This window comes from Manis javanica, chromosome 7, assembly GCF_040802235.1.
Source record: "Manis javanica isolate MJ-LG chromosome 7, MJ_LKY, whole genome shotgun sequence".
Taxonomy (NCBI): domain Eukaryota; kingdom Metazoa; phylum Chordata; class Mammalia; order Pholidota; family Manidae; genus Manis; species Manis javanica.
In genome coordinates, this window is record NC_133162.1 from 121,270,343 (window position 1) to 121,285,954 (window position 15,612).

At 43.6% G+C, this 15,612-nt stretch overlaps 1 protein-coding gene across 14 annotated transcripts in view; it reads left to right on the top strand.

Annotated features, from left to right (window-relative positions):
• FMNL2 (formin like 2) overlaps positions 1-15,612 on the top strand; it is a 281,458-nt gene that overhangs the window by 248,035 nt on the left and 17,811 nt on the right. For 9 of the 14 annotated variants that reach the window (XM_073241458.1, XM_073241460.1, XM_073241465.1 and 6 more), the window contains exons 11-18: positions 2,254-2,364; positions 4,717-4,866; positions 6,623-6,724; positions 8,390-8,702; positions 9,028-9,243; positions 12,000-12,020; positions 13,911-14,035; positions 14,668-14,870. In XM_073241458.1, coding sequence (XP_073097559.1) covers positions 2,254-2,364; positions 4,717-4,866; positions 6,623-6,724; positions 8,390-8,702; positions 9,028-9,243; positions 12,000-12,020; positions 13,911-14,035; positions 14,668-14,870 — 1,241 coding nt within the window. The remainder of the gene's footprint in view (positions 1-2,253; positions 2,365-4,716; positions 4,867-6,622; positions 6,725-8,389; positions 8,703-9,027; positions 9,244-11,999; positions 12,021-13,910; positions 14,036-14,667; positions 14,871-15,612) is intronic. The other 5 variants (XM_073241461.1, XM_073241472.1, XM_073241468.1 and 2 more) reach the window with 1 other exon arrangement.

The window sequence follows — 15,612 nt, forward strand, 5'->3', positions numbered from 1 at the left end:
ACTCATTTGTCATGCCTGCTGGATCTCTGTTTTGTGAGTTTCTGTGGAAATCATGTGGAGCCCTTTAAAATGCCTGCAGTATTTACAAATGAGAGCATATTTCTTGTCAGTTCATTGATTTGCTGGTCATGCAAGGGGGAAGCTTATTTAGAGGCTGCTAGTGTACAGGTACTTGTGTGCAACTCAGGTGTCATTTAGGAAAAAGTTGCTACTTAGACATATCATAAAACTCAACAAATGATTTAGACTTGCTTTCAGAAGAGAAATGGAAAGGTGCAGGAATCCAACCATATTTTCCCTCCAGAAAATGAGGCTTTTCACAAACTGTCAAGGGAATGCAATTAAGCAGCACAAACTCCTAAACAACATATTCCTCATAAAATATAACAGATTTTTCTAAAGTAGCATAAGAGTTTTTTCTGTATTTTTTTATGGACAAAAGGGGAAAAAAAATGACAAAATCTTTTTTAGTTTACTAACCATAGAACTTGAAGTAGTTTTCCAGTGAATTTCAGTAGAGTGCCCTGGTAACCAAGAGAGTTTACACATCTCCCAGCGATATCCCACTTATAACATGTACTCAGAGAAGGCTCCAATTAAAAAAAAAAAATTAATTAATTAAAAAAAGATAAAAAGAAATTGGATTTGGAAGAGAAGAGTAAAGCAGTTTTCAGAGTAACTGTGAATCTGGGTCCCTCAGTCATTTTACCCCCTTGCAGGAGACTGTTTAACCTTACAGGGAAAGCATTAGTAAGATATTTTCACCGTAAATGAAAAACTATCACTGTTAGAAGTAAAATAGATGTGTGCAACTCTATTCTGTCATTTACTGAACTGGGGTCTCGTTTTCTCGGTGGCACGTCTTAGGGCCACTGATGCAGGTGTAGGGAGAAAACAGTAAATCCAAGGTTCTCCTGGAATGGAAACTGGTTGATTGCTTCAAAGGGAAAGATGGGTCAAAGATCCTGTTATGATCCTGCTGGTGTGGTGAAATTTTAGAAGTGATTATCCTGTGGTGCAATTGTAGGTGATTTATATGTTCTTCTTTGTAATAACTTTCCCATTTTCTACAACATACATGTAATAACTAACACACAGTTTGTTTTATATACCCTCTAAGACTTAATTTAATTTAATTTTTTAAAAATATTAGTTTCAGGTGTACAACATAGTGATTTGACAATTATATACATTTTAAATGTTCACACACAGTACATGTAGTTACTCTCTGTCACCACACAGAGTTGTTACAATATTATTGACTATAATCCTCATGCTGTACTTTTTCATCCCCATGATTTAGAGAGGTACAAACTTCCAATTATAAAGTAACTATCTCCTTCACCTATAAGACTAAAAATAGCTTTAGTGACCTATAATTAATGTGCCATCCAACGTACCCATTTGAAGTGTACAATTCAGCATAATTTTAGTATATTTGCAGGGTTGTACAGCCCTCATTGTAATCTAATTTGGAATATTTTGTCACCCTGAAAACATCTCTGTACCCATCAGCAGTCACTACCCATTTTTTTGCTCAGCAGTCCTGCACAACTACTAATGTACTTCCAGTATCTATAGATTTTCCCATTCTGGGTATTTCATGTACTACAATCATAATATATAGGTTTTTTATTCTGACTTTTTTCATTTAGCATAATATTTTCACATTCTTCCATGTTGTAACATATCAGTACTTCATTTCTTTTTGTTGTTATGTAATAGTCCATAGTATGGACATACCACATTTTTAAAATCCATCATTTGATGAACATTGTTTTTCCCCACTTTTTCACTATTTTAAGTAATGCTACTGTGAATATTTATGTATAAGTTTTTATATGAAGGTATATTTCCATTTCTCCTAGTTAATTACCTAGACACAGGATTGCTGAATCAACTCTGTATTTAGCATATTGAAGAACTGTGAAACTTTTCCAAGTGGCTGCACTATTTTACATCCCCACCAACAATGGATGAGGGTTCTGATTTTTCCACATCCTTGTCAGCACTTGTTATTGTCTTTCTTTTTGATGATAGCCATCCTAGTGAATGTGAAGTAGTATCTTATTACGGTACCTCTCTGACTTTTGAATTTTAAAAATTATGAATATTTTTAAAGGCCCAATGAAATGAAGGAAAAGAAAATTGGTAAGTAAGCTGAGATTTGTGAAATGGAAAGCATCTGCCTGTGAGTAAGCTGAGAAAACAAGTTTTCTGGAGCCACCTAACCCTTTGGCAATTTCATTTCAGGTGGCCTCTATGCAGTTTATTAATATTGTAGTCCATTCAGTAGAAGACATGAATTTCAGAGTTCACCTCCAATATGAATTTACCAAGTTAGGCCTGGATGAATACTTGGATGTAAGTATAACCTTTGGCTCCAGTGTGTGACTTGATTTATTGCCCACCACTTGCACTGTGACTAATGCTCACTTAAAGCTCTTTGCGGTCAATACTGTAGCACCAGTTAAATGGAATCAGTCTGAGTAATGCAGTTGGCTAGAGAAACTGGATTCTTGCATAGCTCCTGGGACCTTAGGCTGTCTTCTGTCAGTTGCCTTTCAGTCTTAGATAACTGCTTGTAGCCCTGCTGCAGGTGTCCTCTGCCTTTGAGCTCCATGTGGGTCAAGTCACACTGAACCCTTCACCTGGGCTATTGGGCAATTCACATTCTTGGTTACTCTGGGGACGTCATCTGTGCAGGGCAAGTCAAACTAAGAGTGCTCTAGAGTGCTGCATAAATACTTAGAGCATATAAAAGTTAATGAAGAAATGGACACTAGAGACTTCCTCATGTAACTTAAACTCTGCTGGAATTGTGGCTTTAGAAGTTCTACTTTTAATTTTTGAGAGAAGGGGGACTTCGGTTTCATTTTCTCTTGCTCCCTTATAGAAATGCTCAGTCAGTTCCCTCAAGTTCTTTAGCTCAGAAACCAAAAGTTGATGTGAAAACCGTGGCTGGACTCGCGTGGCTAAGTGTGCACAGGGTACATACACCTTGCCCTCTGACTCCTGGGCAGTCTTGCTTTCTCTCCATATAGGAATGGTCCTCTTGAATTTGGAAGACCACTAGTGATAGGGAAGGAATTGCTGACCTCAATTGCAAATCTGTGTCTAGCTATAAAGAAAACAGAAGTACTTACCCTGGATATCTCCAGAATTCAGTGGCCGCCTTGACTTGGGGTGGCAGAACCAGGGAATTATGCAGACTGTGCCCTTGGGTTATTGTGAGGCAGAGTCAGAGAACTGCTTGCTCTCAAGCTGCTGGCCTGACATATCAGAGTGGCCTGGTGGCTTGTGGTAGGCTCGCTTCATGTCTGCAGACCCCACAGGGAGAGGTGTGATAGATTTCCATTACAAGGTGGTTTGAATTGTTTTCCTGTTTCAAGGCCCACTAATATCATTGACAGGATGTTGTATTGAAAGGTTTTTTGTTTTGTTTTGAGATGAAGGTTTGTGGCAGTATTTGAACAAAGGTTGGGTGTATAGATTTCTAATGGTGTTCTGGGTCCAGTTTTGTGATGGCCTCGCAGCACTCGCTCTCGGTTCCAGGCTGTGATGTTGGCAGCAATACGTCAGCCTGTGCCCGTTACTCTCTGTGGGTTTTGTGAACAGTCCCACTGAGCTGCTTCTCCATTTTTCTTTCCAGCCTTGGCCTGTTTCAGTTCTGACTCCTAAACTAAGAGGGAACCTAGTTTCAGAACTATGTTCTGAACAAGATTGAGTTGTAAAATTCCAGATTAGACCTAGGGGAAAATCCATTTTCCTGAGAATTTATGTATAGGAGAACTTCTCTTAAAAATTTACTTTTTTGAAAACTCTATGTTTCCTTGACTTGTCTGCTGGCTCTGGACTCTGAGAGATGTGGTTAGAAGAATAAATAACATAAGCATATAATATATAAGTGCTTCATTCATTTATAAAAACCCTGGCCTGTATGTAGCCATTGATTTGTTCAATAAATGTTTATTGGTGTCATCCAGGTGTTGGTGTTTTTCCAGCTGTTCATCTGTTCCCCAGGGAAAGTAATGACTTATGTTGCTTGTAAGGATGATTTGCTGATTTGCTTGATCTCTGATTTCACCTCAGAGCTTGCTGACTTACTTCAGGATGCCTGGCCCTGGGAAGTGATGAATGGGGGACAGCCTCCTGACCTGTGCTTTGGGGGAGCTGGGAGCTCTTTGTGCTGGGACAGTGTCTTAGGGAAGTTATCATGGAGGGTGGGGGTTCTAGCAACTTGTGCTAAATAAGCCCCAGGCCTACTATACTCTCTCGGTGTCTTCCCTGCCTCCCACCTAACCCTGTCCTCCAGCTGGAACTGCCATCGCTACCCAGGCAAAATATCCCTACTCCAACCTCTTCTACACAAAGATCAACCTCAAGTTTTATATTACCTGTGGCTGTTCCCTTTTGAAGCTGCTTTTACTTTTTCTATTGTCCTGGTTTCCCCTGTATGAAAATGTTTTAGATTGGAATGTATCTACATGGAGAATATAACTATAGGAAGAATCAGGGAGGAGATGAGTGTAAATTTGGGAAGGAGTATTCACCAGAAAGTAATCTGAAGAACATCTTGTCACTCCGTAATTCTCTTAAGGAGGAGGACACATCCAACCGTCTCTTGGAAAAGACTTACACAAACATGTAGGCTGTTGGGTAATCATGTTTGATTTCCATGGACAAGCTAACACCACATCGCACTTTGATTTTTAGAAGCTGAAACACACGGAGAGCGACAAGCTGCAGGTTCAGATACAGGCTTACCTGGATAACGTGTTTGATGTGGGAGCCCTGCTGGAAGACGCCGAAACCAAGAACGCAGCCCTGGAGAGGGTGGAAGAACTGGAGGAAAACATCTCTCATGTAATTATATCTCAGAAAAGGAACGACTGCTTCTGTTTCAACTGGGTGCAAAGCAGAACAAACGTCAGCTCTCATGGCAGTAAATGGAAGGGTTTGGAGCATAAGCCTGGGCTTGCCTGAGAGCTTTCAGAAGCCATTCCGGGGTGGGGGTGGGGGTGGTGGATCTTCCAAAGAAGGCAGGTGTGCTCCCTAAAGCTAAGTGGGATCCCTTGCCTTGCCTCTCTGCTCACTGCTCAGTTCCTGCCAAGTCCAGATTTCCCGTCCTTCCTGTAGGCACAGGACAGTTAGATAATGGGCATTACCTGGAGGGAGATGCAACTCAAATTTGTGAACCTGGCCTGAGGTGAAGAAGTACCTTCCTCTGAATATAAGTCTTACACCAAATGTGTCCACACAGGCCCACGGACAGGGTGATCTGGTGTCTTCATGACGCTTGTCTGCACATTCCTGCCTTATGGTCACTCAAGTTTTAAACAGATTCATTTCAACAACAGGCATTTTCAAGCGGATCAGAAAGCTTCCCTTTATATCCTCTTCTTTGAAGAGGTCTCCTCCCAGTATAACATCAGCTCTTTGAGGAGGCGGGCTTGTTTTCCTTGGAGGCATTTTTCTTGTCTCAGACCAAATTGAATATGAGTCCAAAGCCTTTCAGAGGTGGTTCATCTGTTTATCCATTACACAAATATTTTTTTTATCACAAGGATGAACAGAAAAGTGGTGCTTCTTAAAAACCCAAGCACTGTGAAGACCAAATTCTTAGGGACTCTTTGAGTGACAGTCTTATTGATTGCAAGTGAATTGCCTCTTTTTTGGAGGGCTGTTATTTTCCCCTTTGAACAGTCCATTTATTTTCCTCCACATTTTCTTAGTTAAGAGTATTGCATATGCTTAATGTCTTCCATCTTCTCCCATCACTCTGAAAACGGGCATCTTCATGGCTTGAGGGTAAGCCGGTGGGTGAGCCAACCCCCGTCCCGTTGGGAGTGCTCCCTGGCTCGGAGAGCATGTACAGGCTCAGCGTTTCTTCTCTTAAAAGATGTGCATCATATTCTGAACCTGATCAGCGTTACTCTCCACTCTCCCACTCACCTTGCTTCCCTGATTGTCTTAACTTGTCATCATTTTCAGGGAGAGGTGAGAAATCAGAAGTTTCTGTTTTAGAGCTGTATGGGAAAAGTAGTGATTTAACATGTGCCCCCACCCCGACCCCCGTCTTTCTCTTGAAGCGTCAGCCAGCATTGTGTGACCACACATACTCATGTAATCCACTTCAGCGGCAGGCCGCCTGTTCATTTGAACTGCCCCTCCAGAATTGAACTTATTATTTGGGTACTTTGGGTCAAAACAAGCAGCAGTATTTTTTCCACTAGTTACTTAGAATAACAGAACCAAGTTTTCCGGATCAACTATTTTCAAAAGCTTTTGTCTAAGGGCCCTTTCCCGGGGAGGGAAGAGTTGAATTCCCTGCTCCTGACCTCCTGTTCTCTGTGCCAGCACTGCAGAAATGGAGGGAGACACACTGCATGTCAGAACACTAGACGTATGGGTTTCATTAAGGATCACATATGCATTATTCCTGTTAGAAGCAAATATGTACCCAGAACCATGTGATGAATATTAATGTTTCCAGAAAGCAGCTTGTGGAACCCATGCAGGACACTGCTGGACCCCTAATGGTCTTTGAGCTACACTTTCTGAGGACCTCCCGATTAGAATGTTTCTGTGTTGTGATGGCCTCTCTTTCAAAACTTTGCAGTTGTCTGAAAAACTGCAAGACACAGAGAATGAAGCCATGTCTAAGATCGTGGAACTGGAAAAGCAGCTCATGCAGAGGAACAAGGAGCTGGACGTTGTTCGAGTAAGTGGGATGATGACAGCCACCCCTACGGGCACCGCAGGGAATGGGCTGCAGCCCAGGCTAGTAGGGCACAGGGTGCATTCATGCTGGAGGAATGAATGCATCCATACAGTGGATGGACTGGAACCATTTCAGAGGCGATACTCAGAATGAACAGTACCCATAGCTAGGGTATGTGCATACACGTGTGTGCAATCAGACGCCGGGGGTCTGGTACTTCCCTAGCGCAGGTTTTGGGGAGTAACACTGTTTTCCCATCTGGATGAGCCTGAGTTGATTCTGTGGATCACCCATTTGGTTGGAAATAAAAACATGGCATGTATTTAATTCATGGCACTTATTTATTTTTATTAGGTCTTGGATGTCTTTGTTTCTACTTTAAACCGCAATTGGTGGTTGCCATGGAAACAGTGAAATCACACCATGGGCAGGACCTAATGGCATTCACCAAAAAGCAAACAAACAAGTGGTGGGGGCACACAGTGAAACCAATCCATTTTAACACCAGATAATCCCAGCTCTTTTATTTGGTCTTAGTATGGCTTTACCTTATGGGTCAGATATTTATGGAGTGCCATCCATGTGCTTGCAGTTGTACAGAACATAAAAACACCAAAATGCCTGGAGGGCTTTCAGGCAGAGGACTTGCCTTTACACCACTGTTAATGAAATGGCACATTTTATGCGGTGCTTATCATGTCTGTGTGTTGCTTGATATCCTGACATGTCCTACAGTTAACTCTAGGAAATTTATTTTTTGGCACGGCATAGAGACAAAGTTGTAGCATATGGACTCAATTCAAGTTCAGACTCTCAGATTATTGATGATAGACAGGGTGTGAAGAATGTTCCCCTGCCTGCTGGAGGTTTGTGGTGAGAGATCACGTGTACAAGGCCCAGCAAGTAAGTTCTGTAAAATCCTTTCATTGGACCCTCGGTGGGCCCCTTATAAAAGGGACCAGGACAGCCTTTGAATTGAAAATTGTAACCTCTTTGTTTTCTGCTAAAAACCTAGACAGAAATAACTAAGTAGTAGAGGAAGGATTGGCCTGTTTTATTCACGGCATTACTAAAGGGAAAATATTACAGCAAGTTGCTGCCCTGAGCTTGGTCAAGGGGAAACTGTGAAGGCCAGTGAGAGCCGTTCAGGAACAGCGAGCCCCTGGTTACTCAAGAATAGGTCATTCCATGCTTTGCAGATTTTTAATCCCAATGTGACTTCTATCCAAGTCTGACTTGGGCCCTTTTGTCTGCTGTTAGCTGACATGTGTCTAGGAGCCACAAATGAATTTTAATATTAAGAAAAGAAAACAGGCTGCACCCCCCAGAATAGCCTCAGGGTTTTCCAAAATCAGCTGAAAAGTTATTTGTGAGCATCTCTGCCCTGTTCCTGTCCACCCGCAGGGAAAATTGCATTAGCTGTATTTATTAAGAGAAAGAACTACATAAACAATGACCATTGCTAGAATATATTGAATGCATTAGAGTGAACAGCTGATAATAAATGGGACTTTCTAGGTTCTGAGTTCCAGAGACTTCCTCTACCTATGACTTCCTTTTTCTTTTCTTCTTTTCGTTATTTTCTTTATCCTCAGTTTGCCAGTCTGATGGTATCGATGTGAATGTCATGTAGAGACAAACTCTTGATCACGGACTCTTTTGCAGGAAATCTACAAAGATGCAAATAGCCAGGTTCACACATTAAGGAAAATGGTCAAAGAAAAAGAAGAAGCCATTCAAAGACAGTCTACCCTGGAAAAAAAGATTCATGAACTGGAGAAACAAGGGACCATTAAAATCCAGAAGCGAGGGGATGGGGATATTGCCATACTGCCAGTTGCGGCTTCTGGTGCACCGTCCACAGGGTCAGAAGTGGCAGCGGGTAATTTTGTGGGACCAGTAATGGGGGCTGCAGCCTCGGGACCCTTGCCCCCTCCTCCCCCACTACTACCTCCATCGTCAGACGCACCTGAAGCAGGTAAGAAACCTGGGTGCGAGAGCTGAGGTAGTTCAGGGAACTTTGTATTTCTTCTTTTGCCAACTGTGCATTTAATGTCCTTTATCTGCTCTGCTGTCATGATTTTAAGAACCCTTTACATTTTGAGATTAAGGGTGTTAATCTTCATTTCACATATGTCGCAGTATATTCCCCATTTGTCAGTGAGGAAATTTTATAGTCTAAAGAAAAAAATCCTTTGTCTTTTTCAGTGTTTTGTTTCTGGATACTTTATCTGCATATGACATAATGCAGGAAAAATCATTCCCCTATTTTCAAAGTCAATTTGTTTCTTTTCTTTTGCTAGTGCAAAATGGTCCAGTAACCCCACCTATGCCCCCCCCCCCTCCCCCTCCTCCCCCTCCCCCGCCGCCGCCTCCTCCCCCTCCTCCCCCTCCCCCTCTCCCGGGGCCTGCCGCTGAGACTGCACCAGCCCCTCCCTTACCACCGCCCCCTCCTCCCTCTGCACCCCCGCTGCCCGGGACATCTTCACCCACAGTGGTTTTCAACTCAGGATTAGCAGGTAAGAGCACAAAAATTAAGACTCAGGTACTTGACGGGAAATACTCACTTGTCTTACCCCCAGAGGGTTAAAGCCGTTTTTTCAAAGTCTAGGTGCCTTGTAATCCACCACGTGCCCGCTCCTACTATAAGAACATTCCTGCTAATGTAGCGGGTAAAGGGCAGTTGTCGGCGCAGAGGCAGTTTTCTCTGGGTAGCCTCCTTACTGTCTCCCTAGCAGGGAGTTCTGATCGTACACCATCTTCTCTCCCCACGTGGAGGAAGGGACAGGGACAAGGTACCATCCTCGGGATCGGTGTGTTTCCCTGGGTTCAGCACACACCTGTGGACGCCTGTCGTGGTCAGGGCTGACCCAGCGCTGCTGGTGCTTCGTGCTCTTTCTGGGAAGGTACTTATGATGTGTTCTCTGAGATGGGGAAATGCCTTCCTGGTGTGTGTGCTTCCAGGCATTTCTTCTGGGCATCTGGGAACACCAGCACTCACTGTGGTGGGACTGAACTTCCAGGGGGACTGTTGGCACCCTGATACCTCTTTAAAAGGCTTCTGAGTAATGCATGTTGTCCTCCTGCAAAGCAGGAGAGAGCAGTCACCCTACCTCACCAGAAAGAAAACAGGGTGGGTGTGGGGCGAGGGGAAGAGCGCTGCTCTAATGCCTTGAAATGTAAGTTCTTGTTTTCAACTCATGGAAATGAATTTTTACTTGTCTGTAAGATGCTGCAGGCTGTTTTCTAGCCATGGAGTGTTTCTCTGGCATTTGGAATTGCTCTGAGCCTTGCTGTGCCATCCCTGTAACAGTGGATGATTCTGTTCCTCATTCATTTCAGCGCCCCATGAGGTCTCTTCTTTCCAGTGAAGAGCTGCCTCTCTCGTCGTCCCCATTTCTGAGGCTGCAGTAGTTCTCAGAGCCTTTTGCCCGAAGTCCCAAGTGACAGCTGTAAAAGAGTTCCTGGTCTCCATGCCACAGTGTCCCCTCAGCAGCTTTGCCAGCCATAGTCGTAGTCATTAGGACCACTTCTTCCTAGTGACCGAAGCCCCTTGGGACATCAGAAAGCCACCCATAGCAGGCCTGTTCCACATCGAATCTGTGGTATTTACTTCCACCCCAGCATCTACAAAACTGTTGAAGAAACACACAAGATGCCTGTTCAAAGTAATGCGTGTTCACGTTAAACCAGTGACTTCTTTCCACTTTTCAAGGTTTCCCCCATCTGCTACTTTCTTCTAGGACTTTATTCCTTCTGGAGGACAAACGGTGAAGGAGTGTCCTCGTGGAGCTGTTGGATTTTGTAATATAAACAAACAAAAACCTCTTAGCGAGCCCCAGGAACCCCTTCCATCAGCAGGCTGTTTTCGGTGACTGAGTGTGAAAACCGTAGTTGTCAGATGCACTGGGCTCCTTCCAGGCTTTGCGTGCAGCCCCCTAAGAGTGCTCACTGAGAGGTGTGTCTGCCGTGGCGTCTCTCCCTTGGCATGGATTCATTTCTCTTGGCAAAACCTAACGTGCTGTCCAGGTTTTGCTTCTGTTCATCTGAGCTCATTAGCAGAACTCGGAATTGCCTTGGCAGAGCGAGAGGGCAGGAGGCTGAGGTGTGCAGGTCCAGGCTCCCTCCTGGCATGGGTCTTGTTTCCGCTAGTTGATTTTTTTGCCTGGGCTCTTCTTACTACTTAATTTTTAAAAACCTGTCGGCTCTATTGATTGCCTCAGCTTTAGCATGTGGAATTCAGCTAATCACCTGCGGCTGCCTTCAGGGTTGCTACAACCCAAAGTTTTGTATGTTTTGTAATTTTTAGCGGACTGTATGTGGGATGGAAGAAATTCCTCTTTAGTGCTGTAAGTGTCCATTAAATGATTACAAGGCATTCTGTTTTACAAGGTGTAAGGATTAGAATATCCTTGTGAGTCTTTGATAGTTCGAGATCAGGCAGTTTCAACAAGGCCTTAAGTCTCTTTTTCATTCCTCATCCTTAATTGGGCCGGTAAGGCCAAGTGGTCATAGCCTGTTTTGTGAGATGGTTTGCTGGTATTCACAACTCTGTGTGTCTCTCTGGAACCAAGAAGCCAGACAGAATCAGGATATCCCAACAGAGCCAAAAGACAGAGCTGGGATGATCTGCCCAGGGTTCCCGGGAAGCCAGAGCCTGTGATATGCTTCACCCCAGGATCCGCAGGCATTGCAGTGTTTTCTCTCTTCAACAGGCAATGAGCTAATGTGTTCTTGGTGGTCAAGACAAGGGACTAAAAGGAGGCCCCTAAATTAATCTAGTTGAGCTTTCTTTGCATTTTATAGAACAAATATATAATGTGGGATGTGCGTTTGAAGAGTAAGGCGTACTTCCTCAGACCTGGTAGATTTCCTGGTAGGACAGACTGCTGGGCAGTCTGTGACCTTTACTCTCTCTTTGGGGCATGTGCTTTGGAATTTCATAAGGAGAATTTGGACTTTGGATGATGATTTTTCCTGAAAAAATTGTTCATATCTTATGGAATATTTAGCACATTTCAAAATGGCTGTTTACACCACTACAATAAAATAATTTTTTCCCCCTCTTCTAAAAAGGATTATTTTTTAAAACAAAATAAGTGGGTCTTCAAGGCGGGCCCAAGTGGAAATGAATTTTTGGCTGGGTGCTTCCTTGTGAAACGTGTCCAAGAAGCACGACATTCTCTGCGAAGACTGCGTGAACTGCTGAGCCGCTCGCCTCTAACCATATCTAATTGTTTTTGTATTTTCTTTGTTCTTTTCGCTTCCACAAAAGATGGGCCCATCAAGCTTTTCTGTAGGTTGCTCCTCACTGTGTTGAGTATCTGCCATGTGTCCGTGTCGGTCACACTGTGCCTTGACATCTGTGCACTCCATCTGACTCTGACCCATTGCATTGTGACTTTGTGCCTGCGGGAAGTCCTGGTGTTGGCTGGCGCTTAGTCCAGGTTTGCCCACACGTTTTAGGGGAGCCTGCAGAAGTGATCACGGCCCTTTCAGCAGACATCCTGGGTATCATAGCCGCCTTCTTTTGCCTGAGCACCGGGAGCGCAGGGTACATCGAGCTCAGCTCCGGGCCCCTCCTCTGCCCCCTTCCCGTCCCTGTTCCCTGTGCTCCGAGGAGAACTTCCTTGCCTGTGTTCTGATCTCAGGCTATTCCTGATCTTGCCAGAGAGTTAAAAGTAGGGTGGCTGTGAGTGGAATGGCCCTTCGAGCCCTGAGGCCTGCAGTGCCTGGGAAGAGGTGGTGGAACCGAATGGCTCTGACCTGCCCCCTCAGATGGTGGAAGGATCCCGGCCCAGCCTCTCCCCTTGCGCCCCTCAGCACTGCTGAAGCGTCAGACCAGAGGAAGGCTGCTCCTCTGGCCTATAGGGCAGCGTAGACGAAGACGATGCGGCGAGCAGTGGGCACTGTTGGGTCGGGGACTCAGGTGTCACTGTTTGGTGGCAGAAAGGCCCGGGTCGCTCAAGCTGTGTCTGTGTTCCTGCATGCTTCTGTGTGCACTCACCATATGGCATTCCTGCTGTGTGTATGGCCTTCGTAACGCTGGAGGAATGAGAGGCCCTGCCTGCCTCCTTGTTGCAGTCGCTTCTCACGGAGGCAGGCAGCCGGGTAAAGCCCAGCCGTGTGTTTATTCTGTGCTGCGTTGAAGTTCTTTGCTCTCCCTCGCTAACGATGGCGAATAGTGAAGCTCCTAAGTGGTGCGGTGGGCGTCCCAGGACAGACTTAGAATGGTGAGCGTAGAGCTGAATGAATGGTTTGGGAAGGCTTCTTTAGGATGTGTAATTAATCAATGGAATTTTTCATAGAGTACCTTTATTTTTAGTTCATTTCCTCAACATAAGAGAAGCTGCTAGTCCCTCCCCTCGCCTTCCCCACCACTCAAAGGCAGATCCCTTCCCCTCTAGTAAAAGGAAGGAAGTCTATTTAACGTGTTCGTCAGTGCCTCCTGGTCACACATGACTGACTCCTGAGGAGAACTTGCTCTTCAAAAAGGGAGGGAAGGGGACTGTGATCATTCTTAAAAAGTGGTACGAATCCAGATTTCTAAGGACCCCTCTGTGTTCTTGGTTTCTATTTTGGGCTGTTGGTGGCCCTTCGTCTGTTTGGAATAACTCGGGAGTCAGTGTATAATCCCTATTATCCAGATCGTCCATGGGAGTATATTGCTCTGGCTGAAAGTCAGCCTTGCATCCCTGGTGGGTTAGACAGCTGCTATCTGCAGTCTCTGATGTTAAGGTTTGTTTGGAAGTATGTGTTTGAGGACCAAGAATTTAGGTTGCCAAAATTTGGCCCTTGTTCAACAATGTCAAAGCAAGTCATACAGTGTATTTGCCCTCTCTGCTAATAATATTATAAGTTTTGCCCCCCAACACTTTATTTGTCCTAACACTGTGACTGTAGTGCAGCCATCCATTTGCCTGCATTCAAAAAAAAAAAAAAAAAATCAACCCCTGGCTCTTAGGCAGCTTTAACAGAATGTTGTGTCAGTCAACCAAACGATGGCCTCCCATTGCTCTGGCCAAAGCCATGTGTGATGTTTTTTCTGTATTTAAAAACCCTTGGGCACCTCTTGCCAGTCTTCCTCCAGTGTTAGGGTGTCATCTGCAAGGTCTGTTGTCTGATTGTTCTTGAGGGTCATGGGGTCTTGGTGGAATCTTAATTTCATTCTCTCTGACCTCTGTAGCTGTGAAAATCAAGAAGCCAATCAAGACAAAATTCAGAATGCCAGTTTTTAACTGGGTTGCCCTGAAGCCAAATCAGATCAATGGCACAGTCTTCAATGAAATTGATGATGAGCGAATTCTGGAGGTAACTTTCTCATTGTCCAGAAAAAAGGGGTCCTCTCTGGGCTGCCAGGATGGAATGAATGCTGTGCTACCTAGAAGTTTCAGCCATAAAAGTCCTGGTATTTTAATTGCCTTGAGGTAAAGCAAAGGATTTATAATATCAGAGAATGAAACTGAACACTATTTTGTAAGGTGGTTCTAAAACTATGTTTAGAAAGTTATGTTAAGTTGGAATAGTTTTGAGCATCTTCAGTGTATGCTACAAAATATATATCTGACACAACCCCTGCCCTTTATAAAAAGGCATAAAAACCCTTTATTGAACTCTGAGTGAATAAGGCTCAGTAATCACATTCACTAGCTGGTTTGATGGGTAGTTTTAGTCCATGGTTGCCACCCCTGCAAGGTAATTTTTGAAAGCCAATTGAATCGGCTGGTTGAAACCAGTTGTCTATTTTGGACGTTCACATCTGTGTATGTGGCATAAGTCACACTGTAACACAAATAGGAGAACAGAGCAAGCCATGGCTAAGGACAAGTACTGAATAAAAAAAGTTAAGTTCTTTGATGCTTAAGAAACTGTCTAAATGGTAGCTTCCTGACTTACATTTTATGTGTAATCCAGTTTTCCTGTTTCATCCCTCTCTACCCCAGGACTTAAATGTGGATGAATTTGAGGAAATATTTAAGACAAAAGCCCAAGGTCCTGCCATTGATCTTTCTTCAAGCAAACAGAAGATAACACAGAAGGGATCAAACAAAGTAACGTTACTAGAAGCAAATAGGGCCAAAAATCTTGCCATAACATTAAGGAAAGCTGGAAAGACTGCTGAGGAAATATGTAAAGCTATTCATGTGTAAGTTCAGGGAATTCTGTAAAAGTATATCCTAGTAAATTTAGAATAAAAATGGAAGGCAGGAAGTTATGAGTTGGTAGATTACAGAAATATTTCAAGAGTGGGGCAAGATCTAAGATAAAAGATGGAGCAATTCTCATATTCACACCCCAGAGATTCTCTTTGTTACGTATGCAACTTCAGAGCTCTATAAAATGCTGACACTAAAGAGGTGGACCAGAAATTATCCTCAGCAATGATGTGTTAGAATGAGTGATTGGTCATTTTAGAAGAATAACCACAACTGGATTGTGACAGCATTTGTTATCTTGGTCTGCTCTCATATATACCTATAGCCATGCTTACATCAAAAGAAAGTTGAGTGGAGTATTACAGATCCTAAGAAAGGGAGAAAATGTCGGTTTTCTCTGGAGTATCTGAATTTTGTCTAGATTTGTTGAATGCAAATTTAATGGCATTTGTGGAATGATAGAATTCAATGCCAGACACAGATATGATACAGATGCATGTTTTAATCATAGCAACGGGATGCTATGCTCTTAGCACTTCCAGGAAATTTTAAACAAAATTCAGTTCTTTTTTTATCCTTGAACTGAAGAGAAGGCATTGGTTATATCTACTTTTCTATTAGAAGAATCCTTGTAGTCTCCTTGTGGTCATGGTGACTTGTAAAAAGAAGGGTATTATTAGATGTTTTATGAATCAATTCATCATAAATTGGTATTTCATAAATTTTGATCAG